This window comes from Sturnira hondurensis, unplaced genomic scaffold (genome assembly GCF_014824575.4).
Source record: "Sturnira hondurensis isolate 20B ecotype Veracruz unplaced genomic scaffold, ASM1482457v3 Scaffold0003693, whole genome shotgun sequence".
Taxonomy (NCBI): Eukaryota; Metazoa; Chordata; class Mammalia; order Chiroptera; family Phyllostomidae; genus Sturnira; species Sturnira hondurensis.
The window spans coordinates 6,652,704-6,679,872 of record NW_028076324.1 but is presented as its reverse complement, the minus strand read 5'-3'; the positions used below and the strand labels follow the sequence as shown (position 1 = coordinate 6,679,872).

General features: G+C 49.1%; 1 protein-coding gene and 1 long non-coding RNA gene across 4 annotated transcripts in view; one reads left to right on the top strand and one right to left on the bottom strand.

The window, feature by feature from the left end:
• Positions 1-26,818, top strand: part of MIER2 (MIER family member 2) — a 31,593-nt gene extending 4,775 nt beyond the window's left edge. Inside the window, exons 2-14 of one of the 3 annotated variants that reach the window (XM_037042263.1) lie at positions 7,072-7,162; positions 8,767-8,909; positions 13,107-13,232; positions 13,868-13,991; positions 14,487-14,578; positions 14,980-15,049; positions 20,638-20,789; positions 21,498-21,579; positions 21,664-21,758; positions 23,544-23,668; positions 23,887-24,014; positions 24,950-25,379; positions 25,782-26,818. In XM_037042263.1, the coding sequence (XP_036898158.1) occupies positions 7,072-7,162; positions 8,767-8,909; positions 13,107-13,232; positions 13,868-13,991; positions 14,487-14,578; positions 14,980-15,049; positions 20,638-20,789; positions 21,498-21,579; positions 21,664-21,758; positions 23,544-23,668; positions 23,887-24,014; positions 24,950-25,379; positions 25,782-25,803 (1,680 nt within the window). In that variant the 3' untranslated portion in view covers positions 25,804-26,818. Of the gene's footprint in view, positions 1-7,071; positions 7,163-7,810; positions 8,070-8,766; positions 8,910-13,106; positions 13,233-13,867; positions 13,992-14,486; positions 14,579-14,979; positions 15,050-20,637; positions 20,790-21,497; positions 21,580-21,663; positions 21,759-23,543; positions 23,669-23,886; positions 24,015-24,949; positions 25,380-25,762 lie in introns of those variants that run through there. The other 2 variants (XM_037042262.1, XM_037042265.1) reach the window with 2 other exon arrangements.
• Positions 9,917-15,395, bottom strand: LOC118984368 (uncharacterized). The gene is made up of 2 exons (XR_005065922.1): positions 15,343-15,395; positions 9,917-10,066 (listed from the first exon to the last, which is right to left on the bottom strand). It is a non-coding gene; the product is annotated as an uncharacterized LOC118984368 (long non-coding RNA).
• Positions 26,819-27,169: the final 351 nt, after the last annotated feature.

Below are 27,169 nucleotides of genomic sequence, written 5' to 3'. Positions count from 1 at the left end.
CTCAGTGATCATCACGTGTTCAAAGGCCATCTACGTTGTAGCGAGTGTAAGTGCCTTGTTCTCTTTCATGGCCAAGTAATATTTTATTGGTCTCTCTGCCATTGCTCCTCTTTGACCCCATCCCCACGTAGAGCGTCACAACCCAGCGACTGAGTGGCCTGTCCCTGTTGAACACCTAGGGCTCCGCTCCTCATACGTAACAGGCACGAACAGTCCAAAATATGGCTCAAGAAGAACTCAAAGCCCCAGCGCCGATAACTCTAAGCGAAAAAGAAATAGCGAACCTCTCAGATGCACAGTTCAAAATACTGGTGATCAGGATGCTCACAGAACTGGTTGATTATAATCACAAATTAGAGGAACATATGAAGGCTAAACTAATTGAAATGAAGGGAGATGCACAGGAAACCAATAGTGATGGAAAGGAAACTGGGACTCAAATCAATGGAATGGACCAGAAGGAAGAACGAAACATCCAACCAGAAAAGAATGAAGAAACAAGAATTCAAAAAAATGAGGAGAGGCTTAGGAACCTCCAGGACATCTTTAAACGTTCCAACATCTGAATTATAGGGGTACCAGAAGGGGAAAAGAAACAGCCACGAGTGGAAAACATATTTGAACAAATAATAAATGAGAACTTCCCCAGTCTGGCAAAGGAAATAGACTTCCAGGAAATCTAGGAAGCTCAGAGAGTGCCAAAGAAGTTGGACCCAAGAAGGAACACACCAAGGCACATCATAATTACATTAGCCAAGATTAAAATGAAGGAGAGAATCCTAGAAGCAGCAAGAGATAAGGGGACAGTCACCTACAAAGGAGTTCCCATCAGACTGTCAGCGGATTTCTCAAGAGAGACCTTACAGGCAAGAAAGGGCTGGAAAGAAGTATTCCAAGTCATGAAATCCAAAGACCTACAGCCAAGATTGCTTTATCCAGCAAAGCTTTCATTTAGAATGGAAGGACAGATAAAGTGCTTCTCAGATAAGGTCAAGTTCAAGGAGTTCATCATCACCAAGCCCTTATTATATGAAATGTTAAAGGGACTTATCTAAGAAAAAGAAGATGAAAAATATGAACAGTGAAAGGACAGCAAACTCACAGTTACTAACAACCACACCTAAAACAAAAGCAAACCAAGAGGACAGCTAGATCAGGATCATAGAAATGAAGAACACATGGAGGGTTAGCAACAGGAGAGTGGGAGTAGGGGAAGGGGGGAGAAGGTACAGAAAATAGCATAGGCAGTAGGTAGAAAATAGATAAGGGGAGGGCAAGAATAGTAGGGGAAATATAAAATCCAAAGAACTTGAGACACGTGGTCATAAACAAGAGGGGGGAGAATGGTGGGGGAGGAGGTGTGCCAGGTGGAGGGGAATGAAGGGGGGAATAGAACAACTGTAATGGTATAGTCAATAAAATATATATATAAAAATAAAAAATCAACAACAAAAAATATTTTATTGGTCTCTTTTAGTTTATCTGTCTATCAGCCAATGGACACTAGGGTTCTTTCCACTTTTGGCTGTTGTGAACAGTCCTGCTGTGTACACTCAGGTACAAGTTTCAGTGTAGATGTACATTTTCTTGTGGAGATCACAGGGAAGGAGGAGCCTACCGTTCTCCCTCTGCTCGCCTAGGTTCTCCTCTAGGCCCTGTGATTTAGACTGACAAAAGGCAGGCGCACATCAGATGGAGTAACTAGCTGATGAGTAACTGGGGTGGTGAGGATTTGGCCTTCTGTAGCATCTGAACAAAAGAACAATGAATCTTAGAGGAGACAAAGGAAAGGGACCGAGGGCCTAAGGGCATCGAATTGTGGGAAGGTAAACATGGGGGAGTTTGTGAAAGATCAGGTGAGATAGGAAGGTCTGTGTGTGCAGACTCTCGGTGCCTTCTTGCCTCCAGTGATAAGGGGTCTTCCTTCCTGGTTTGGGGGCACCCTCATAGAAGTTTATGCTTTGCTTTCAGGCATATAGGGGCAGAGAGCTCAACCTGTGTTGGGTTTTCTCAGCTACCTTCAGCTTGAAATAATTCTCATGCCACAGTGGTGTATTTTGGAGTGGCATACTCTGAACCCCTTCAGTGTATGCCCAGGAGTGAAATTGCCAGGTCACGTGGTGATGCGCTAACTTTCAGAGGAGCTGCTCCATCCCAAAATGGCTGTGCCATCTTACATTCCCACCTGGATTGTCTGTGTTCTTCCTGACACACTTGTTATGTCTTTTTGGTCATGGTCATATTCATTCTGTGTTTACAAAGTGTTATTTGTGTTTTTGGTTAGATTTCACTGGATGTTGAGCATTTTTTCACATGCTTATTGGCTGGCCATTTGTGCATCTCTGGAGAAATGTCTATTCAGATCCTTTGCCTATTTTGAAATTGGTTATCTTATTATTAATGCATTGTAAGAATTCTTTATATATTCTAGGTGCAAGTCCTTTTTCTGCTATATGGTTTGCAAACATCTTTTCCTGTCCTGTGAGTTGTCTTTTCACTTTGTAGATGTTGTCCTTTTTTATTTTGACGAAGTCTAGTTTATCTGGTTTTTCTTTTGTTGCTTGTGCTTTTGGTGTCTCATCTCAGAAACCATCACCTAGTCCAGTGTAACGAAGGTGTATCCCTAATTTCCTTCTAATAGTTTTATAGCTTTAGCTCTTATAGTTAAGGTCTTTGATAATTTTTAAGTTAATTTTTGTATATGGTATGTATATGGTTCAGCTTTATTATTTTTCATGTGAATATCCAGTTGTCCTAGCATCATTGTTGAAAAGACTATTTATTCTCCATTGAATTTTTTTCTCACCTTTGCCAAAATTCAATTGAATGTAAATGTGTGGGTTTATTTTTGGATTTCCAATTCTATTTCTTTGATTTAAATGCCTAGCCTTATGTCAGTACCACACTGTTTTGATTACCATAGCTTTGCAGTGATTTTGAAACCAGGAAGTGTTCTTGTTTGAGATTATTTTGGCAATGCTGGGCCCCTTGAGTTTTCATATTAATGTCTTTGGAACCTGTCTGTCACTGTCTGTGTAGAAGCCAGCTGAGATTCTGGTAGGCACTGCGTTGAGTCTGTCCGTCAGCCAAGGCGTATTAACATCTCAACAGTATTAAGTCTTCTAAGCCATGAATATAGGATGTCTTTCTACTTATTTAGGTCTTTAATTCCTTTCAACATGTTTTGCACTTGTTATTTTTTAATTGAATAATTAATTATTTTTATCCTGTTTTGCACTTTTTTAGAGTATAAGTTTTGAACTTCTTGTGCTAAATTTATTCCTGAGTGTTTTATTCTTTTTGATGCTATTATAAATGGAATTGTTTTTATTTTTTTAAAGAAATAGCCCTGGCTGGTGTAGCTCAGTGGATTGAGCACAGGCCTGCGAACCAGAGGATCGTGGTTCAATTCCCAGTCAGGGCACATGCCTGGGTTGCAGGCCAGTTCCCTGCAGGCCAACTCCCAGCAGGGGACGCACGAAAGGCAACCATACATTGATGTTTCTCTCCCTCTCTCCTTCCCCTCTAAAGATAAATAAATAAAATCTTTAAAAAAAGAAAATTATTGATTTTGCTATTACAGTTATCCTAATTTTTCCTCCTTTGCTCCTTTCTGCCTAGTACCCCCATTTCCTCCAGCAGTAACCTCCTCAGTTCATGTCCATGGGTCATGTTCTTTGGCTACTCCATTTCCTATACTGTTCTTAACATCCCCCTGTCTGTTTTGTACCTACCAATTTGTGCTACTTAATCCCTGAACCTTTTCCCCTTTTCTTCCTCCTCCCCACTGATAACCCTCCAAATGATCTCTATATCTATGATTCTGTTCCTGTTCTGCTTGTTTTGCTTAGTTTGTTATTCAGATTCAATTATTGGTAGTTGTGAATTTATTGCCATTTTAATGTTCATTGGTTTGATCTTTTTCATAAATAATTCCCTTTAGCATTTCATGTAATAATGGCTTGGTGATGATGAACTCCTTTAGTTTACTTGTCTGGGAAGCACTTTATCTGCCTTTCAATTCTAAATGATAATTTAGAATAGAATAGAATAGCTGGATAGAATAATCTTGGTTATAGGTCCTTGCTTTTCATCACTTTGAATATTTCTTGCCAGTCCCTTCTAGCCTGAAAAGTTACTTTTGAGAAATCAGCTGACTGTCTTATGGGAACTTCTTTGTAGGTAACTATCTGCTTTTCTCTTGCTGCTTTTAAGATTCTGTTTATTTTTAACCTTTGGCATTTTAATTATGATGTGTCTTCGTGTGTCCCTCTTTGGGTTCATCTTGTTTGGGACTCTATACTTCCTGGACTTGTGTGTCTATTTCCTTCACAAAATTAGGGAAGTTTCTTTCATTATTTTTTAAAATAAGTTTTAATTTCTTGTTCTTCCCCTTCTTGCACTATGACTGGGGTGTTCGTACGTTTATAGATGTCCCAGAGACCCCTTAGCCTCTACCCTTTTTAAAAAAAATTATTTTTTCTTTTAAATGCTTCTTCCTTGTGGTCCAAATCATTAATTTGATTCTCAGCTTCATCCCCTACCTGTAGATTTTTAAAATTTCACTTAATGTAATCATCATTTCTGCCTGTGTCTTTTTTATGCTTTTGTAGCACCCGGTGAGTTCTTTGAGCATCCTGATAACCAGTGTTTTGAACTCTGCACCTGATAGGTTGCTTATCTCCATTTTGTTTAATTTATTTTCTGGAGTTTTCTTCTTTAATGTTTTATTTATTTTTAGAGAGAGGGGAAGGGAGGGAGAAAGAGTGGGAGAGAAACATCAATGTGTGGTTGCCTCTCACGTGCCCCCCTCTGGGGACCTGGCCTTCAACCCAGGCATGTGCCCTGACTGGGAATTGAACGAGAAACTTTTTAGTTTGCAGCTGCTTTGATTCTCTGTCTTAGTAGCGTGGCCTATTGTAGAAGAGCACACCTATAAGTTGTATGGGGCAGAGCCTTAGGTAATTGCCAGGGTGAGGCCACCCATGTCACCTCTCTGTGGCTCTGTGTGGGGGAGGGCCCACAGAGGGGACAGTGCTGCTGCCTGATCTCTGGAGTTTTGCCCGTGGAGAAGCTGTCTCCCAGCACTTGCCTTGCCAGTCTCTTCACTTTCTCCCTATATGCCACTGGTGCCTTCCGGTCGCATCCTGGTGGTGCCCTTGTGCCAAATCCCAGATGGGGAGGGTCTGTGTGAGTCATAAGTCTGTTGCGGGCCCTTTAAGAGGAATCTCTTAAGAATCTCAAAGTTTTTTTCTGCTGCCTCTATCCCTACCAGTTTTACAGCTAGAAGTTGTGGGGACTTATCATCCTGGCGCTGGAACCCGGGGCTGAGTGATCTGGTCTGAGGCTGGGGTCTCTCACTCACAGGGTATCCCTGCTGATATTTACCCAGCACACGTGTATGTGGTACCACCTGCTCGGTATCTCTGCACCTCTCCGTGCCTCTCCGCCCCTCCTTGTCTAGATGAATGTGGCTTCTTTAAATCCTTGGTTGTCAGACTTCTATACAGCTCGATTTTCTGACAGTTGTGGGTGATCCTTGTTTTGTAGTCTGGTTGTAATTTTTGCTATAGTTGTGCAAGGAGGTGAGGCCTGTTTACCTGTGCTTCCATCTTCATTCCCCTGGAATTGTTTTCTTAATTTTTGGTGGGGTTGTCAATTTCTGGTATATGGGAATAAAAGTGATTTTTGTATGTTGACCTTGTATTCTGCTACCTTGCTGAACTCAGTTATGAGTTCAAATATGTACATATAAATATATATTTTTCCTTACCTGAGGACATTCTTTCATTGCTTTCTAGAGCGAGAGGAAAGGAGAGAGAAACATCAATGTGAGAGAGAAGCATTGATTGGTTGCCTCCTGTATGTGCATGTGGACCGGGGATTGTGTGGCCCATATCAGGGATCGCATGCACCCAGACCAGAGATTGAACCCTGTGTGGCTCATTTGGTTGGGTGTCATTCTGCAAAGCAAAATGTTGCCATTTTGATTCCTGGTTGGGGCACATGCCTGGGTTGCAGGCCTGGTCCCCAGTTGGAGTACATATGAGAGGCAGCTGATCAATGATTTCTCTCTCACATTGATATTTCTCTCCCCCTTCCTCCCTTCCCTTCTCTCTAAAAATAAGTAAATAAAATCTTTAATAAAATTTCAGCTTACAAAGTTGCAAAGACTATTTCATCTGTAAAAAGGAATAGTTTCACTTTTTCCTTTGTATTTTGGATTCCTTTTATTCCATTTTCTTCCCCAGACTAGAACTTCTAGTGCTGTGTTGGACAGTCGTGGTTTTCAGGGTTTATCCATGTGTCAGTGTTCAGTTCTTTTCACAGCCGAGTAATATTCCAGTGTGCGAATGGGCAGCTTCTTGTTTATCTAGTCATCTGCTGAAGGACTCCTGGGTGGTTTTACCGTCTGGCCTTTGTGAATCCTGCTGCTGTGCACGTATATGTTTAGTGTGGATGTATATTTTCAGTTTTCTTGGGTATGTACCTAGGAGTAGAATTAAATGCTGGGTTGTTTGATAATTCTATGTTGGAGTCCTCTATTCTACTTTTGGAGGACTTACCAGATTTCCCTAAAGTGGCTCTTTTGTCTTTTGAAGGCTGGGACCCTTGTGAAATGGGCTGTCGTGTTGGGCGTGGCTATCAGTGAACACCTGTTGGGTGTGTGCAGTAGGGCTGTGTGCAGGCCCTGGTTACCTGGTCCCTATGTCCTGGGTGGGTAATAGCTGCCATTGGCTCCTGGCTGTGCCAGGCTCATCGCAGTCCCTGTGGGTGCTGTTTTGCCAGTTGGAGATGAGGACATCGAAGTTCCAAGGTTGTTGGAGCTGATGTGTAAACCTGCATCTGTGCCTTCTCTGGGTGCTTGACCTAGGAGCAGGGGAGTAACTTTTCTAGCTGCTGCATGTCAAGTGCTCCCTCCTCAAATCTTGGAGGCAGCTCTTATGCGTCACCGCTGGAGTCCAGATTAGTCCACTTCCTGAAGCCACCTGGGGAACCAGGCTCTTGACTGTGCTTGCTCTGGGTGGGTTCTGGGCTGGCTGAGCTAACCCTGCTTGTCTTCCTTTGCAGGCCTCCTCACTGGAGAGGCAGAGCCCTCAAGTGGTCTCCTGCCTCACTCATAGCCTGTGCACTGGGGAGCCTGGATTGCCTACAACAGCAGGTGCCTCCTTGCCCTACCTCCCTCTTGCCCAGGGCTGTCAGGGCCACTGTAGTTGTAGGAGATAGAACCTTGCTCTGCCTGGTGAGACAGAGATGGCATACTGGCCCCCCAGAGTCCAGGGACAGTCATGCGGAGACAGTGGTCTGGGCCCTGTTTCTCATTCCAGGGGAAGACCAGAGTTCCTCAGCCGAGGGTGGGGCTGGGGTTCCTGCTGGTATCTGTGCTGAGGCTGAAGGAAAAATGGGGGCTGTGGAGGTGGAATGGGTGCTGTGTGGGCACCATTCCTAGGTGCCTGCATCTTCCCTGAGCTGGTCGTTTGCCTCTTTCCACTTGGCCCCTGTAATTCCTCCTGCTGCTGGGTGCTTTGGACCCACGTGGAGGGCCAACCTTCTCCTTCATGGCTTCCTAGCTTGGGCTGATTGAGACTGAACTATTTTTTTGTTTGTTTCTTTTAAAATTCAACTTACTGCCCTGGCTGGCATGGCTCATTTGGTTGGGCATCATTCTGCAAAGCAAAAGGTTGCCATTTTGATTCCTGGTTGGGGCACATGCCTAGGTTGTGGGCCTGGTCCCCAGTCAGGGCATATGTGAGAGTCTGTGATTGATGTTTCTCTCTCACATTGATGTTTTTCTCCCCCCACTTTCTCCTTTCCTTCCCTTCTCTCCAAAAATAAGTAAAATCTTTAAAAAAATTCAACTTACAAAGACCAGTCATGGAGAGAGAGCAGTGAGCACATCCTGACACTTTTGGAAAAAAAAAATCTGGTGATACCTGCTACCCAATGGGCTGTGCATGGGACACTGCTGTTGCCCTGCTGAGGGAGAAGAAGGGACAGGCATTTGGTGGGCCTACTGTGTGCTGTTCCCTGGCCTACTCTCTGCACTGTGCCTGCAGTGACTCATGGAGGTGGGTGTACAGCATCACACCTGTGTTTCTGGAGCTGAAGGCCTTGCTCAAGCCATGCAGGTGCCAGGGACCAGGTGTGCAGCCAGCTCCATTGAGTCCCGGTGTTGTGTTCACACAGACTCACCTGGGGCTCATCTCTTTCTTGTCCACTTGCTCTCTCCCCAGACCCTTCTGTGTAGGTGTCAGGGAGACTAAACAGTCCCCCAGGAAGACACATCCCTAAAATGCCTAGAATTCAAGTGCAGTTAGCCAGGTGTGCTCTTCTGTCAGGAGTCCTTCCATTGGGAGTTCTCACACGGCAGACTGACATTGCTGACCACCAGCCTGTACTGACATACAGCGTCATAATGTGCACACTTACACACTTGTGTGCACACAGCTGTGCACATGCATACATGCACATATATATGCATGTATGCATGTAAGCATGCACACACACAAACAATACTGCTGCATGTATGCACATGCATCTACTCACAGTCCCACACAGACCCACATGGCCACCATGGCAACATGCACGTGTATGTGCACACAGGCTTTCATGTATGCATATGCACACATGGCCACATGCTGTGGGCTTTGTTCCTGGTGACAGGCAGGCCACTGTTCCTTTCTCTACCCTAGCCATGTTCAGTCTCAGTGCAGTGATGGGGATGGGTGGGGTGCAGAGCTCACACAGGTGGTGTCCCTTCTGTAGGTGTGTCCATGGGCTCTGCAGACCAGCAGTTCAATCTTGCAGAGATCCTGTCACAGAACTACGGCATCCGGGAGGAGGGTGAAGGGACTGCGCGACGCCCAGAGCCACCTGAGGAAGAGCTGGACAAAGACTTCATCTCCCAGGTACTTGGCTGAGCTAAGCCCTTCGCTCCATGTGGGTAGAGCCCTGTTGGGCAAGCTCACAGTTTCTTCTTTGGGTTAAATTGGTCTGTAGGCTGCTTGCATTCTACAGTAAGTTCTGCTTGCACATCTGTTCACGAAGCTCCAAGCCCTGTGCTAGGAGCTGAGGTCGCAGGGGATAGGCCAGACCTGGACTTGCCTTCAGGGGGCTCTAGGGCTGCAGACCAGAGGGGTAGCTAGACTTACCATTCTCAGACTTTGTGGCCTCAGAACCCCTTTATCCTCTTAAAAGTTATCGAGGATCTCAGGCAACTTTATTGATGCAGTGTATATGCAGTAAGTTAATTGTTAATGGAAATAATAGATTTTTTAAAGGTTGTATTTATTTATTTCTAGAGAGAGGGGAAAGGAGAGAGAAAGAGAGGGAGAGAACCATGATGTGCGAGAGAAACAGTGACCAACTGCCTTTCTCACTCTCCCAACTGGGGACCTGGCATGCAACTGGGAGGCATGTACCCTGACTGGGAATCAAACCAGCAACCCTTTGGTTCACAGGCCAGCGCTCAATCCACTGAGCCACACCAGTCAGGGCTGGAAATTTTATGAAAATGAAAAATATAACTTCTAAAACGAAACAAAAAAATTAGAGAAGAGTGGAATAGTTTTTTTAAATTAATTAATTTTTTAAAATTTTATTTATTTATCTTTAGAAGGGAAGGGAAGAAGGAGAGAAATATCAATGTATGGTTGCTTCTGGTGCATACCCTGCTGGGAACTGGCCCCTGCTTGGAACTGGCCTGCAACCCAGGCATGTGCCCTGACGTGGAATTGAACCGCGATCTTTTGGTTCACAGGCCTGTGCTCAATCCATTGAGCTACACCAGCCAGGGCATAAATTTATTTATATTTAGAGAGAAGGGAAGGGTGGGAGAAAGAGAGTGGAAGAAACATCAATTGGTTGCCTGTGCCCTGACTGGGGATCAAACCGGTGACCTTTTGCTTTGCAGGATAGTGCCTAACCAACTGAGACACACCCAGGTCAGGGCAAGAGTGGAATAGTTTTACAGTTTTGTAAATCTCTGAATGCAGGAACAGCTAAGAGAATCCAGCTGGTGTTGTAATGTGTTCTGATTGAAGCGTGAATCTGGCCTCATACAGATCTGTCATGGAAAAAAAGGTGGAGTTTTTAACAACCTTTTCAGAGAGTTTCCATTATTCTTTCATTCTAGACCAAAATTCAGCAACTTGTCATTTTGTAAAGCGTGATTGCAGAGTGGGTTCTGTAGCCACATCTAGTGAGCTTCCTGTACTGGGTTACGTTGCAATTCAGTGATCTTGAAGTTGGTGTGGATCTTAACCCAAGTGTGATCTTGTCACCTCTGCACTGGTGACATGTTTGCAAAACCCTGGTTCCCCAACATGTAGATCTTCCACATGTTGACAGAGTTCACACTATAAAATCTGAAAACACACATTTTTCAACCCTGGCATTTATTTTGTCACAGTTCCAGAGGCCAAAAGTCCCAGATCAAGGTCTTACAGGACTGTTTGTGGGGAGGTCCCTTCCTGGTGTGCAGATGCTGCCCTTTTATGGGGTCTGTACATGGAGGAGAGAGAGCTCCCTTATTGAAGCAGCGATCAGGCCCCCACACTCATGACCCATTGAACGCCCATTTCCCAATACAGGCCATCAGGTTGGGGATTAGGGACCCGACATATGAATTTGCGGGGAGGCACATAAACATTTAGTCTGTAACAGTCAGTATCAACCCTGATCTTACCAGATGCCTTTTAAGTGTTGGGATTTATTTATTTTTGTTTTATTTTTTATTTTTTTAGGGACTAACCACAGGGCATATGTTTAGCTCGGTGTTGTGGATCGCCTGGTGCCAGTTTGGTCTTATGACCAAAACAAATGTCTTCTATTCAAAAAAGAAAAAATGATGTAAAAAAGTTCAATGTGAATTTATAACTTCTTAAAACTCTGAAACATAAATCAGCTAATTATCAGCTAAGTACTTAGGTTTAGATTTTCTTAAAAACCAAGAAAAAAAGGACTGTAATACCCTATATAAAGCAATAAGCCTTCCATTTTGTATTACCTTACCAGAGGCTATGGAATCTTATCAAGTTCATATTGTCAGATTCCTGTTTTCCAAAATTAGAATTTTTTGCTTAAAAGCCCTTTTCACCCCCACAGCAACCACAGTCAGTCATGTCTTTAAAAGTAACCAGCCACTTATTTTGTGTCTGAGACAGTGTCTGCCTGGTTACCAACTGACAATGATTTTCTGCCCACCATTTAAAAAAATTTTTAATTGATTGATTTTGGGTGAGGCAGGAGGAGAGAGAGAGAGCAACGTTGATTTTTGCTGTTCCACTTAATTATGCATTCATTGGGTGCTTTTGGTTTTGCCCCGACTAGGGATCGAACCTGCAGCTTTGGCATATGGGGACGACACTCTCATCAACTGAGCCACTTAGCTAGTGTTGCCCTCCATTTTATTTAACCGAAGATGGTGCCACGTGATGAAGGCGGCTTGCTCACCTCACAGCTTCACAGTTACAAGTGCATTTCTTAGCAGTCACCACCTCACTTTGGGATGTGGCTAGTTCCTACAGGCTTCCCATTTCCTCACACAGAAAGTTAAAATGACATCTGCACAGGATGTAAGTTAACAAAATCAATAATCTTATACAGGATATTCTTAAGTGAATCGGGTGTCTTTTTAAAACTGAGTTTGGCCTTGGCTGGTGTTGCACAGTGGATTGAGTGCTGGCCTGCGAACCAAAGGGTTGCCTGCTGGATTCCCTGTTGGGGCACATGCCTGGGTTGTGGGCCAGGTCCCCAGTAGGGGCGGGGTTTGAGGGGTAACCACACATTGATGTTTCACTCCCTCTCTTTCTCCTTCCCTTCCCCTCTCTAAAAATAAACAAATAAAATCTAAAAAACCCCAGGGTGTGGCTGCAAGGAATGTGCATTGGGGACTCATGCACTTTGTGCTCCTGCCTCCAACAGAGGGTGCTGTCCATGGACCATTGACTGCTCCATTAGCGCAAGTGCCAGTGTAGTGGAAGACTGGTGTCACAGTGTTGTGAAGGTCTCAGGGAACCCAGGCATCTTTGGGTCACTATGTGAACCCCTCCAACAAATGCATAATTAGAAACTGTGATGGGCAGAGTGAGTGTTTTCAGTCCTGTGTCATCATGTGAGAACTTGGTTGGGAGCAGGCAGCATGTCCCTTGAGAGGAAGGGCTGGGAGAAGGCTGTTCGGTCTTCTACAGCGATAGAAGTCCCCGCATGAGGGCAGGAGTTGGGGGAGGGGTGGCAGATGCTGACTCCTGTGAGAATGAGAGAATGCTTAAGAGGCTAGAGGCTGACAGTGGCCTTGGGGTCAGGACAGAGTGTGGTCAGAAGGCACTGGCTTCAGGGGAGCAGAGGCTTATAGGACGGTCAGAGAGAATGGTGATTTGAAAGTGGTATTGGAGAGGAAGGTAGTGATAGTTTGTGTCTCTTCTTCCCAGTAACTAAATACCTTATTTCCATTTCTTGTCCTATCGGGTGGGTTCGAAGTGTCAAAACAGTGTGAGTAGCTCTGGTATTCCCAGTCCTGCCCTTCTGTTCTGAGAGTGACGGGCGGTGTTGCTCTGGCCATGCGTTGTCGGCCAGCCGGTGCTGACAGCACCTCTGCTACAACGATGGAGCACCCATCTCTTTACTTGGTGAACTGAGGGCTTTGTGAAATCAGAGGTGGGCATTGGATTTTACCAGGTGCCTTTACCACATTTATCCAGTCATAGGTCTTTGCTCTCCTGATATACTGATGTCATGAGTTGTGATAGATTTCCAGATAGTGCACCATCCTTGCTTTCCTGGAATCAAGCCTGCACTGGTTTGAGCAGGGAAGCTATTCTGGGCGGTGCAGCATGGACTGAGAGCCAGTCCTGGCTCCATGTGTCAAGGATGGTGACCTTGGGCATATACCAGACCTCTCTGGGCTCTGGTGTCTCATCTGTGCCTCTCCTGGGCTCATAAGGGAGTCACTGGGTCAAGGACTGGGCTTGGGGTCAGGCTGGGGTGAGTTGCTGTGAATGTGACAAACTGGCCCTGGTTGTGGTGGCCAGTGGGGCTCAGACAGTAGGAGGCGGGAGCAGAACTCCTACAACAGTCCCTCCTGACAGAGCCCTGTCCCCCCTCAGAGCAGTGACATGCCCCTTGACGAGCTGCTTGCCCTCTATGGCTATGAGACATCAGACCCCATCTCAGAGCGGGAGAGTGAGGGCAGCGATGCCACAACCAACCTCCCGGACATGACTCTGGACAAGGTGAGAGGGGTCTCTCCCTGGAAATGGTGGGAGGATTTAGGGAGGACAGACATGACGGCCTTGGAAAAGCAGAACTGCTGTCAGTAAGTGCGAGGCCTGGACAACTTCATAGAAGTCCTACTCTCCTGTTCCTGAATCATAGCTGATGCATCCGGCTGTGGCCACCCACCTAGCATTAGAGTGGCCACAGGGAGGGGTTTCAGGCAGAGACTGTGACCACTGGCTGAAGGAGGGGCAGAGTGGAGCCTGGCCTGGAAAAACAGGGCTGGGAAGAAGGAGAACCAGGGAGGTCCTGACCCTCGGGGTCCTACCTGGGTCAGGGGTGGTGCCAGGAGGAGGGCTTTATTGCCAAAGTTGAAAACCAAATGCACAAGAAGAGAGAGCAGTCTCCAGCCCGGTGGAGGCGATGTCCCTTTCCAGGCTGCAGGAGTGTGGGCTTGGGGACCACATGTATTCATGCTGGTGCCCTGGCTGCCCTGTGCTGGTGTGTGGTCTCATCTGCAAAGTGGGAAGAACTGGAGCCCTCGAAGCTCACATAGGGAGGTCCGTCAAGTTAGTGTCACTGTTGTTATTGTTAGTGTTATCTTAAGCTTGTTAACCAGACTGCAAAAATGTTCTTTACTTTTTGTTAAAAGGAGCAAATAGCGAAGGATTTGCTTTCAGGGGAAGAAGAAGAAGAGACACAGTCCTCCGCCGATGACCTCACCCCCTCTGTGACCTCCCATGAGACCTCCGACCTTTTCCCTAGCCAGAATGGACGTAGGTGTCCTGCCTGTTCCTCGGCTTGGGCTGGGTCGAGCAAGGCTCTAGCGATGCAGACGGAGGGGCCCTGGGCTTTTGGGGGACAAAGAACTCAGGCATTGATGCCTCAGGGGTGCCCTGTTCTCCATCTGAGCCTCTTTGGGATTCCCATCTCTATGGCCTGTGAGCTGAGACTGAGTGGCTCTGGTTTACATGAGAAGGGAATGTGTTGGTTCCTGCAGCCAAAAGCCCGTCAGATATGGGGAGTGTCTTGGCAGCATGAGGTGCTGGGGGCCTCACGGCTGGTGATCAGCACATTTCCATTCCTTTGTCCATTGTGAACCTATTATCGGTCAGGGCTTAGGACACGCTTCTTGTCAGGAGTGCCATAATGGCGGGAGGGGTGTCAGGTGGGTATAGAGTGGGCTGCATCAGTGAAGACCCTGGAATCCACTAGCCTGGGAGGCCACCCAGTGCCACAGATATGTCTCACCTGCTCCCCTTTTCCCATAGCCCGCTTCCTGACTGGCACAGACAAAGAGCTGTGCTCTTCCACATCGTCTGACAATGAGGAGGACCCTCTTCCTGCCAATAAGTGTAAGAAGGTGCGTGGCCCTCTGCAGAGACAAGTGCATGGCTTCTGAGAGGTGGGCTGTGCTGGGACTTGACTGTGGTGTCGGGATCTTGAGCCTGTGCTGCTGGGGCATCGGCTGACCCAGGGATGTGGCCCCAAGGTCCTTTCCTGTTGCTCAGGGCTAGCCATCAGGACACCAGGTCCTCAGGCCTCGTCCCCTTGTCACATGACTGGCTATACTGAACAGACAGACAAGTGGGTGGAGACACGCAGTTGCTCACATGCCCACATATCCCCAGGTCTCTGCCTCTCATTCTCATACCATAGGACTTGGAACCTGTGGGAAGATTGCACAGGTTAACGGTGCTCTGGGCTCCGGGCATGGCTGGGCCTCGCACCTGCCCTGACTTTCCTGGGCCTTTGCCTTTGCAGGAGATCATGGTTGGGCCTCAGTTCCAAGCTGACCTCAGCAACCTGCACTTGAACCGCCTTGGTGAGAAGAGTAAGTGGGGGCCTGGATCATTGTGGGGGCGGGGGAAGAGGATATGAAAACTTCACTCCAGCCAAGAAGGAACTTGTTGCACATTCAGCCAGAGCCAGTTCCCAGATCCTCAAGGGAATCTGAGGGACCCAGCCTGTGTCGGGTGCTATCCTGCACCAGTTATGGTGCAGCGGGTTTGCAGGGTGCTCTGTGGGTGGGAAGAAGCAGGGAGACTTGCCTCTTGCCCAGGGCACTGCACCTGTCCTCTGGGCATTTGTGTTCTTCCCTGCTTAGCCCACAGACCTCTTCTTTACCTTGTCTGTGTCCTGTGCCAGTCTTCCAGACGCCTGTGCCCCTCTCCCTGCTCTGTCCTCCAACCTGGACTTGATTCGTGTGCTGATCCCCTACCACATGCACTGGCCTCTTCTTTGAGAGAGGAATTGTCACCTCCATTTAGAGGTGAAGAAAATAGTATGAAGTCGTGTGCCTACTGAGTCTTGTTTTTGTTGCCCGAAAGCCTCCGAAGGCCCTGGTCTGGCACTCTTGGCCCAGGAGGCTTTTCCCAGATGACTCTGCAGCTGGGATTGGGGGTGGAATAGGACAGACAAGGAAGACAGGGACCCTCAGTAAAGAGTAAGGCCTCCTGGGGCCAGAGGCTAGGACATGGGTGTGATGGGATGTGCTTGCTCTGTTGTAAGCAGTTTGGACAAAGGGTGGGAGATAAAAAAGTAGAGCTAAGCTGGGCCACAAGGGACACTCCTGGAACCCTCTCTCAGAGAGAGGCCTCTGTGCACGCATCTGAGCTACACCCCCAGAGGGACTGGAGCCTCTACCAGTCTTGGTCGGGAGCCCAGCAGTGAGGTCTGTCCTCCTGTCCTTTCCCCCAAGCCTACCCTGCATGGAGCAGCTCTTTGGTCCTGTTGGGGGTGGAGTTGGCCTCTCACTCATGTCACACTGTGAGATGAGATCTGCCATGTGGCGTGTGCATCTTGTATACTGTGGTGTCGTGTTCCCTGTATGAATGTGCTATGTTGCTCATCCCTTCTGTTGGTTGATATTGTAGTCGTCTGCAGTTGTGGTTTATGCTCGTCCTCAGATGTGTCTTAGTGGATGGATAGCCGGGAGGCGTCTGGTGGCCTTCGTTAAGTCTGTGGGTATTGCTTAGGGGTCCTGCTGGCAGTATGCGGGGCCTCAGTGCCCTCAGTGACACTGGATATTGTCTGACTGATTTTAGCCCTTCAGTTGGGTTGAGTGATGTCTCATGGTAGTGTTCATTTGCATTTCTCTGATGAATGATAATATGTCCACTGGTGGATATCTCTACTCAGTTATTTCTTGTGAAGTGCCTGCTCAGTGCTTCCCCCCACCTTAATCCTCACCTGAGGACATTTTTTCGTGGCTTTTAGAGGGAGAGAGACAGACAGACACGTACTGATGTAAGAGAGAAACATCAATCAGTTAGCTCCTGTACACACCCTGATGGGGGATAGAGTCCATAAACTAGGTATGTGCCCTGACGGGGAATTGAACTCACAACCTTTTGATGTACAGGATGATGCTCCATCCAACTGAGCCACCCGGTCAGGGCTCCCCATTTTTAAATTGTGTAGTCTTTCTCTTTCTTATTTGTGGAGTTCCACCTGTGTTCTGGATACAAGTCCTGTGTGGGCACCGTGCACTGCACATTTCCTCCCGAAGCCCAGCTTACTGATCTGCATTTTAACCTGCTGTGGAGGCTGTTGAAGGAGCCTGCAGGTCTGGAGATAAACTCCTTTGTTTTCCCTGTTTCATTTAAGGCTGTGATGTGGCTTAATTTGGTTTTTGTATTATGGTTGGAGGTTGGGGTCTGGGTCCGTTTTCTCCTCGCATGAGTCTTCACTTGCTCTGGCACCACACACTGAGAAGGCGTTCTCCCTGCACTGACCGCAGTGGAGCTTGTGTGGAAGCCTGCTGCCGGTGGTGCATGTGCTGTTTCTGGGCTTCTGCTCCCACAGTGTCTGGGCCAGTGCAGGGCCTCCAGCCTCGAAGTATCACCGCAGCACATCCTTGTAAGCTTGTAGATTACCTTGTCTGTTGCCGTGACCCTGCCTGTCACTTTTACTTTGTGCTTGTCCTTGCCAGGCTTTGGGGTCACGCATGCTGCTGTCACCAAGTATGCTGGCAAGTGCCTTTTAGATTGTTACTGTTTCTTGTTTACATGTTTGGAAGAGTACCTCAGTGAAGCTCTCTGGGCCTGAAGTTGACTTTGGCTTCATGTTTTTGGAAGGTTTTTAATTATAAATTCAGTATATTTAATAATAGAGTTCTGAGTTGCATTTTTGAAGTGTTTATCACATGAATAAGTTGCTAACTTTATTGTAAAAAGATCATAATATCCCTTTATCTTCCTAATACCCGTAGAGTCTAGGGTGATGTCCCTCTTTGAGTCCCGATATTGATGTTTTGCATTTTCTCCTTTTTAGTCCCCATTGATCAGTCTTGTTAGGAGTTTGTTACTTTTATTATCCTTTATAAGGAACTAATTTTTGGCTTATTGATTTTTCTCTGTTGTCTGATTGCTATTTAATTGATTTTTACTTTTATCTTTATTTCTTTCCTCCTAGCTTATTTCATTTTGGTTTGTCATTCTTTCGTTCACATTATGGTAACTTCTCTGACTTAGAAGCATTCTGTTTAATTTCCAAATAATGGGAAATTCTTTGTTTTCCTACTGCTACTGATTTCTAGTTGAATTCCAGAGAACATACTTCGTGATTTTAGTCCTTTGAAATTAGGTAGCCTTGTTTTATGACCAGTGTTTAGTGTATTTTGTAAATGCTGCTTTCCATGTTTTCATATTTCAAGTTGTATATTCTGTAAATGGCATATTTTTCTATCTAACTTTTTATCCAGTCTCATACTCTTTTGCCTTTTAATAGAGAGTATGTAGCCCAGTTCCATTTTGGACTATTTTTCTTGTAGCTGTGAAAACACTTGGGATAAGTCACCATGTTTTGTTTTCTCTTTGTTTTATGCTTTCTTTTTTCCTTTTTTAATTTTCTCTTGTGTACTTAAAAAAGTTTTTTTTTTTTTATCCTTACCCAGCGACACGCTGATCGATGTTAGAGAGAGGGGAAGGGAAGGAGAGAGAGGGAAATACTGGTGTGAGGAGAAATACCAATTGGCTCTTTCTCGTGTGCGTCCCAAATGGGGACCGAACCCACAACCTTTTGTTTTACAGAGTGATGCTCCAACCAACCACACTGTCCAGGGCTTGTCTTCTTTTTGATTAATGAAGTAGTTTTTATTCTACTTTTTCCTCCTCTTTGAGATCATAAGTTTTAATCTTCATGTTACCTCTTCAGTGATTATCCTAGTTTAGATCAGTGATTTTCAGTTCCACTTGTGTGCCACACGCAGTTTTACAGCATACAATACCTGGCTGTTTAATCAGGGACACTGCTCTCTTTTCCCTTAGATTGTCAAGTGAAAAAATGACAGCAGTCCTGGCTGGGTGGCTCGGTCGGTTGGAATGTTGTGCTGCGCACCGGAAGTGTGCAGCGGGCTTGATCTCTGGTCAGGGCCCATGTGTGTGTTGTGTTTGACCCTGGGGCTGGACATGTACGAGAAACAACCTATTGATTTTTCTCTCTCACGCTGATGTTTTTCTCTTTCTCTCTTCCTTCTTCTCTCTTTAAAATCAATAAATACATATCCTCAAGTGAGGATTGAAAAAAAAAGACAGCCGACACAGTAATAACCATCTGGTGTGAGTGAATCAAGATTATACCTATTTTTTTTGTCAGATTGACAAAGAAATGCATTTTTTGGTGTGCCGCAGAATTTTGGTAATTAGTTTGTATGCCGTGAGACGAAAAAGGCTGGAAATCGCTGCTTTAGAGAAGCGCATTCTAGTCTTCACACCCTCTGTCCACTGTGCTGCTGCCACCGCAAGGTCTGCAGGTGCCACGGCGAGTGCTGCGCTGTAGGCGGCGGATGGTCCCCGGTTCAGGCACAACTGCCTGGACAGTGCTGTTCCCTCCCTCCAGCTTCCATTTGGGATCATTTCCTTCTGCTCAAAGAACTTGCTCTTTACTGTTTCTTTGATGTTGATTAATTAATTCTTTCAGCTTTCAGTTGCCTGGAAAGTCCTAAGCTTGATTTCACTTTTGAAGAATGTTTTTATGGATCTGGATTCTAGATATGCCAGCTTTTTTCTTCTCACACGTAAACCATTTAATTCCATTGTCTTTGACATCTGTTGTTTTTGTGAAAAAGTCAGATGTCTGTCTTACTGTTTCTGTTGAAAATCTTGTTCACTGTTTCCCTGCAGGCTGATTGCATTTTTCTTTTGTCTTCTAGCATTTTGCCCCCAGATTTGCCCAGGTGTGGTTTTCTTTGTGTCTGTCCCAAGTTTCTTGGATGTGTAGTTTTGTATTATATATCATTTTGGAGACTTCTTGGCTGTCGTCTCTTCAGATTTCCTCCTGCCCATTCTTTGTTCGTTTCTTCCATCTCTCAGTTACATATGTGATTGTCTTCTGCCTCCCCTGTGTTCTCTCTAAATTCAGTTTGGCTTCTTCTCTTTGATTTTTATCGAATTCTTTTTGATTTTACTAATCATGTCTTCTGCTATGTGGGTTCATAAATTCACAATTTGTATTTTCCAGTCCTAGAAAATTCACGTGATTCTTTGAAGTCCTGTCTGCTAATTCTGATTTTCAGCCATTTGTGGATTTACTTCTGTTGTTCCATAGTTTTCCTCCCACATTCACACACTTGGTAGATGGAGGCTAAGGTTATAGGATGATGTTTTTTCCCAGAGAGGGGCCTCTTGTCCTCTCAGGCTAGCCACTCTGGTCCAGGCTGGACTTGTGTGGAGGGGTAGAAGGTAGCTCCAGGCCCACAGGGGCTTTCTTACCAGACAAAGCCACCGCCCCTGTGGTTCTCAGCACCAACCCAAGAGTTGTTTGTTCCCAGGCAGTTTTCTAGCCAGAGAGATTACAGTGTAAGAGCTGTTTTCCCAAGTGTGTTTTTCTGTTTCTGGCCACTGTACTGGGTTGGTTGTTTGTATTGTTTGCTGTTCAGTCCTTGTGCCTCTTCCTGTGTTAATTAAGAGGTGCTGGTTCTGGGGGCTTCCCAGACTGGCCCTGAGCTCTCCCTTCAATCTCTTCCTCATCACATCCCTCCCTGGCTGGAGGCTGACGTCACCTGCTGCCGTGGGGCAGGACTCCCCTCCCCTGGGCAAAGTACATTTATATGTGGCTGGTGTGGTGCTCTGGTTAGAGCAGCTGTGTCCTAAGCCAGACCACTGGGACCCAGGTCTCACTGCTGGCAGCAGGTCCAGGCTCCTCACTCTGCTTCCTCGGGACTCTTTTTCGAGGCTTTTAAACTGTGCAAATGGGTTCATCCTCCCTGATCCCATTGCCCACAACTCCCTTCCCAAAGGCCATGCTCAGAAGTCCCCCTTTTGTCAGCCAGGCCAGTTGCCGCCTCCTCTAGGTGGTAGCTGTTCGTTGGAGGTGCCGTGATGGCTAGCCTGGTGGGTGCTTGTGGGGGGAGCATGCACTCTTTGAGATGTGGGTGTGGACCACATGCCCACGGCTGACCCTGGCCGCCCTTCTGCATAGTCTATGAGAACGAAGACCAGCTGCTATGGGACCCCAACATCCTCCCTGAGAGGGAGGTGGAGGAGTTCTTGTATCGGGCAGTCAAGCGGAGATGGCACGAGACAGCTGGGTCTCAGCTCCCGGAGGGAGAAACAGTGAAAGATAGTGAGCAGGTAGGCAGCATGCTGGATGGTGTGAATACCCCCAGATCCCCACTCTGGTAAGCAACCCCCCATCTCACCCCCAGTGGTGGTGCGAACACCCCTGTATCCCTGCCCTGATGGTGGTAGGAGCACCCCCACATCCTAGCCCTGACGGTGGAGTAAGTGCACCCTGATATCCCATCCTGGTGGTGGTGTGAACACCCTCATGTTCACGCCCCTATGGTGATGTGGGCATCCCCATATCCCTGTCTCAAAGGTGGTGAACATGCCTCCCATGTCTCCACCCTGATGGTGAGGCAAACGCCCCCTGCTGTCCTCACTCTGATGATGGTATGAATGCTCTCGGTACCCCTGCCCTGACGGTGATTCAAATGCCCCTGACATTCCCACCCCCATCAGTGGGGTAAATGCCTCCGATGTCCCTACCCAGATGATGGTGTGAACAGTGGTGTTGTAAATACTCCCCACATCCATACCCTGATGGCAGTATGATGCCCCCAAATCCCCTCTCTAATGGAAAGGTAGATGCCCCCAATACCCTTGCCCTGATGGTGGTGTGACTAGCTCCATATCCCTGCCCCAGTGGTAGGGTTAAATGCCTCCCATACCCCTTGACTGATGGTGAGGTCCATGCCCCCAATCTCCCTGCCCTGATAGTGAAGTAAATCCTCCTGCTGTTGCTGGTGAGCAGGTCGGAAGAGGCTTTTGCTCCCCCAGGCACTGTATGAGCTGGTGAAATGCAGTTTTAATGTGGAGGAGGCTCTGCGGAGACTGCGGTTCAACGTGAAGGTGATCCGAGGTGAGCTCCCCACCGGCCTGCCTGACCCTTGCCGGCGGTCCTGGTCTGGGCACTGCTGATGCCACTGGCTTCTCCTGTCTGCAGACGGGCTCTGTGCTTGGAGTGAGGAGGAGTGCAGGAACTTTGAGCACGGCTTCCGCGTGCACGGGAAGAACTTCCACCTGATCCAGGCCAACAAGGTGAGGACACGGCATGGTCCGCCCCCCTGCCCCCCACTTCCACTGGGCTGCACATGGCACCCTGTACCCCACAGCATGAGGTCACAGCTCCCCTTACCAGGTTCCTGTGGCTTCTCTGAGCTGAGGGCTAAAACTATGGTTTCTGCCTCTCACTCTCACATGCCTGTTGTCTCACTCTAGTCTCCTGTGCCAGGTCACTTACTTCCCCTAAAGAAGGTTCCATTATGGGAAACAGTTGGCCTAAGGGTGAATTTTAGCAGTTGTGCTTGTATTCACCATCCACCCTCAGCCCTTAGCCATGGGGGTCAAGGGTCTCCTAGTTTGATCAAGTCAAGGAAATAGGTCTCTCCTGCCACCTGTGACAACTGCTCATGACCAGAGGGGCTGCTGAGTGCCAGGTCCCTGCCCTGTCCTAGACTTGAGCCCATCTCTCTTCCCCTAGACCTGAATTTCTTGTCCTCCTTAGGCCTGAGTTCGTGTCCTCCTCTGGGCCTGAGTCCCCTGTCTTTCCTAGACCTCAGTCACTCTCCCCAGACGTCTGGCTGGATATGCTCCATGACTCCGTCTCAGAGCCCGGACTTCCCTTTGTCTTTCTCATCTCAGCTCCCCGACCTCCCTCCTTCTCCTAGTGCTTTTTCTGCCTGTCTAGGGAAGCAGCCCTTACCCCTTCTGACTATTCATGGTGACACAGCATGTGGAAAAGCAGGGCCTGGTGAAACCTAACTCATGTTTGGGGCCTCTGTCCTCTCTTTGGAGGCTGGAGTCAATGAGATACCTCTGCCAGGCTGCTGTAGGGACGGGACTGTGCTCAACTGACCTTCCCAGTGGTGTGCCAGGCAGCGCGGGATCCTCTAAGTGGATCAGCTCCTGCTGACCTGATGCAGCACCCTGTTCACTGTGTTTCCGTGGCAGCCGAGGCTGCTTCTGTGAGCAGAACTTTATGTGTTGTCTTCCACACACCGCCCCCCTCATTCCCAGTTGGACCCCTGATGCAGAAGGGGGTCATTGGGAAGAGGAGACAGCTTGTGTTTGCCTGGCCTATCTCCCTGGTTCCCCAGCCTCCCAGGACTCTGGTGTCTGTCCCTCATCCTGGGGAGCAGCAGTGGTTCTCACACGCTGTAGCTGCAGCACAGCAGTGGCCTTGCTGTGGGGGCTTCTCCAAATGAAGATGCCCCCAGAGGTGTTGCTGGGGGTGTCTAGCCCTGTGCTGGACCTTTTTCACACTGTGTTGCCCTTATTTTTGGGGTGCTTGTGTGTGATCTGAGTCTGGGGTTCGTGATGGCTACTTTTGTGCTCAGGGACGGCTACCCACTAGGGTGCTAATGATGTTCTGTGTGGAAAGCAGGCTTGGCTGGGTTGCACCTCGCCCTCTCTGGGTGGGGGCTCTGCGCCTGGTGTTCGCACCACTCTTTCCCCTCTGTTGGGCCTGTTGTGGTGAACAGGGAATGAGGTGGACACTGCAGTCCTTGGGAGCCTGGTGAGGTCTGGGGTGCGGGCAGTGGGCACTGGACATGCGGGCCCAGAGTGAAGAAGAATGGGGTCCCGTGCCAGCGGGTGGGGGATCTCTCTGAGATTGCGGTGCCATCTTGTTTAGCTTGAAGGGATAAGCCCTAGACATGGGGGTGGCCTGTGGGCCTTAGATGGGGGGTGGAGGTGAATGCAGAGAACACGGGGGGTGTGGGTAGGGTCTTTGAGAGCCACAGTTGCCATGACCTCTTGCCACTGTCCTGGGAAGTGGAGGTGGCTGGGCGTGTGGGCCCCAGGTGACACCGCGCTGCCCTTCAGGTGCGTACGAGGTCTGTGGGCGAGTGCGTGGAATACTACTACCTGTGGAAGAAGTCCGAGCGCTATGACTACTTCTCCCAGCAGACGCGGCTGGGACGGAGGAAATACGGCCCATCGGGAACCACGTATGTGCAGCGGGCTTCCCCCAGGCCCCAGGGGCAGGGGAGCACTGGGAGCCCCAGGGTTGTACTTCGCCCTCTCTGGGTGGGGGCTCTGCGCCTGGTGTCCGCACCACTCTTTCCCCTCTGTTGGGCCTGTGATGAACAGGGAATGAGGGAGCAGGGAGCCCCAGGGAGCACCTCCTGCCTGAGGTGCCTGTCTCCATGGTGCCCTCTTTTCTCAGGGACACAGACCAGGACCTAGATAGCAGTGACCCTGATGGCCTCACCCGTCCCCGCTCCTCACCACTGCTGCCCCCTGCCACTGACAGCCTAGGCCCTGAGCAGGACCCTGTGGCAAGGATGCACATGGGTAAGAATGTGGAGTGGGCCCTATGCTTGGGGGCCCCCTCATAACTAGCACCCTGACCTGTGCCAGTGGACACTAAGGAGCAGGTGTCTGGGAGCCACTGTCACTCCACCTCATGAGGCATCACACACATGAGAAGCCATAGGGGCTTGTTGGCTTTCCACATAGAGGGGAACTGTGTGTGCCCTGCAGCCCAAAGTGGGGGCTCCTCTCTGGGTGCCAGGTGTTTGGGGGGGCCCCTTTTTGGCCCTAGGTCAGGGGGCTTCTCTCTGGGCCCTGATGGTGATTGCATAGCCTCGGCTGCCACGCGGGATAACTGGGAGTGCCTGGGTCCCCCAGGGTCTGGCCCAGGGCCACGCCAGAGTGAAACAGGCCTGGTTCATGGTTTCAGTTTCTGAAGGTGACCATGGAGGGAAGGAGGAGGGCCTTCGTTCTCTGGGTCTGCGGGACTCTGATTTATATTACCCCTGGTTCCAGAATGTGGTTTGCTTGGTGGTTTGCCTGGAAGGGCACCCACAGCTCCCAGTCCAAAGTTGCCTGTCATGCCCCTGTGTGCAGAGCCCCACAGGCCCCATGCTTACCCCGGCTGTGCGGTGCACTTAAGCGTCATTTTGTCATTTTGAATCTGTTGTGTTCTGTCCTGAGAAGCAGGAGTTATAGCCTTTTGAGGCAGGGCCTTAGTCTGGTTGCACAGTTGAATGTAAGTGGTTTCCTTGTGTTCATGTGTACTTTCTGCATCATTGTGGAAACATTTGTGAAGAGGTCTGTAAGCTTTGCCGTCCCAGACAGGTTTGGCCGCAGCCTGCATAGGTTGCGGTGTCCAGGCAGAAGTGTGTCTTTAAGCAACTGCGCCTTAGCCAGGGTCATTGTGGGTCCTGGCAGGGCTGGGCACGGGGTGCCACTGGGGGCCTGGCCACAGCTGTGTTCTCCCCCTGCAGAGCCGCTGAGCATGGACAGCATGTCTGGCAGTCTTGGTGAGCCTGAGGAGGGCTCCAACGGCCTCCCATCCTCGGAGGCAGGGCCCTGTCTGTTCCAGCAGCTGGACGCTCCCCCCACTGTGCCCCTGCCCCAGCGGCCCCCAGCCCTGGCCGAGCCGGCTTTCTGCCCCTCCGCTGCAGCTGCTCCAGAGCCCGATGCCAGCTCGAGACTGGCTGTGGACTTGGCCCTGCCCGCAGCCCTCCCTGAGGAGATGCCCCTGGTCTCCAGCCACGTGGATATGGACGGAGAGCCTGAGGAGGCTGTGGCCCCTGCACAGGTGGCCTTGTCGGTCACTGAGTTTGGACTCATTGGCATTGGGGACGTGAATCCTTTCCTGGCTGCCCACCCAGCGTGCCCGGGCCCTGGGCTGCACTCGGAGCCCCTGTCACAGTGAGTGCAGCCCCCACCCTAGGGCCCCAGCCTCAGGCTGAACTGGGGAGGGTGGGAAGGGTCTTGCTTGAGGGCCTGCGGGTGGCTCAGCCCCATGGAGAAGGCTTTAGTTTGTTTGTTTCTTTAGTTTTATTTTCTACTTTAAATTTGGTTTATTTATTTTTTGACTAGGTAATACATTCATGTGGTTCAAAACCCAAAAAGGTATCATTGGGGCCAGTGCTAGTCTCCTTTCACCCCTGCCCCAATCAGCAGCCCTCCCAGGCACACGTGAAAACATGGTCTACTGGGGGAGGCGTGGCTGGGAGCCGTGCGTTTGGCCCACAGTGCTCGAGCCCTGCAGCCTTGGAGACTGGACTGACCCTCTCTTGGTCTCTCTCTCGGTCTCTCCCCTCACTGCAGCTGTAACGTGATGACCTGTTGATTCCTGGCCACAGGCGGGCGTGTGTGGCCTAGACTGGACTTGGGCCACTGTGGGGCCTGCCGCAGCCCGTCAGTCTTCCCGACCCTTTTCCTCGTGGGCTTCGGGTAACGCCTTCTCTGCTTCAGAACACTTCAAGGACTCGGGTGAGCAGTGGCAGGGCTACTAGCCCTGCCCCTCCCCACACGCAGACCGGCACCCTCAGCACCGGGCACCACTGCCTGGCTTTAGGCTGCCACTCACCGTGGGACCTGTTGGGCAGCTGGGTGCAGAGGGCCGGGTCCCCTCTAGCCAGCAGAGGCCAGGAAAGGCATCCCTGCCTGTCAGGGTGAGATGGGGCAGGGTGATGCCCTCCCCGCCACCCCCACCAGCAGTCTCTGCCCAGGGAACCCCCAGCACTCTACTTGGCTCTGTCTCCCCGCACCTAGCAGGGCCATGGGCTGCCCCAGCCCGGGGGTCGGCGGGCAGCTGCTACTCGGTGCCAAACCCCACGGGGCACAGAGCCATATACCTCGATGTTGGCCCCGCCCCACCCTTGACCTCACCCACTCTGTCCACTTCAGGAAAAGCCGCACTTTATGCCCATCTGCCTCCTTTCTCTATCCGCCCCAGGGCCTCTCAGCAGCCTTGTGCGGGCATGGGTTCCAAGAGACAGGTGGCTGACATCCCCCCTGTTGCCTGCAATGCCGAGGGGCCGGGTTCCAGCCTGTTCTCCTGGCTCTGCAGGTCGTGTTTCTGTTGAAGCTCCCCAGCAAGATGGTTTGGGGTCCTGGTCCTTCTCTTCACCCACCTCCCTTGTTTTATTTATGTTTCTGTTTACAAATTGAAGTGAGGTCCTCAGGGGGACAGGGCAGCTCTCCCCAGGCCCTGGGTGTCACCAGGAGAGTTTTGGCTCGAGCCCTTCTGCGGAGTTGGACTCAGCCTTTCCTGTCACCCCACCAAGGACCACACTGTGAAGTTGACAACTGCCTTGAACCCCTTGCTGTTTTATTTATTAAACTTGATTTGAAGCCCTTGATTTGACTTGATTTATTTTAAAGATTTTATTCATTTATTTTTAGAGAGATGGGAAGGGAGGGAGAAAGAGAGGGAGAGAAACATCAATGTGTCGTGTGCCCCAGACCAGGGACCTGGCCTGCAACCCAGGCATATGTCCTGATTGGGAATCGAACTAGTGATCCTTTGGTTCATAGGCTGGCGCTTAATCCACTGAGCCACATCAGCCAGGGCTGATTTGATTTATTAATTAAACTTGATTTGAAGCCTCGTGGTGGATTGAGCAGGACAGGAAGAGGTTCAGGGGAACCACAGGTCACCCTTGTCACGTAGTCGCTGATAGGAGGGAGGTGGTCAGTTAAGTGGAGGGGAC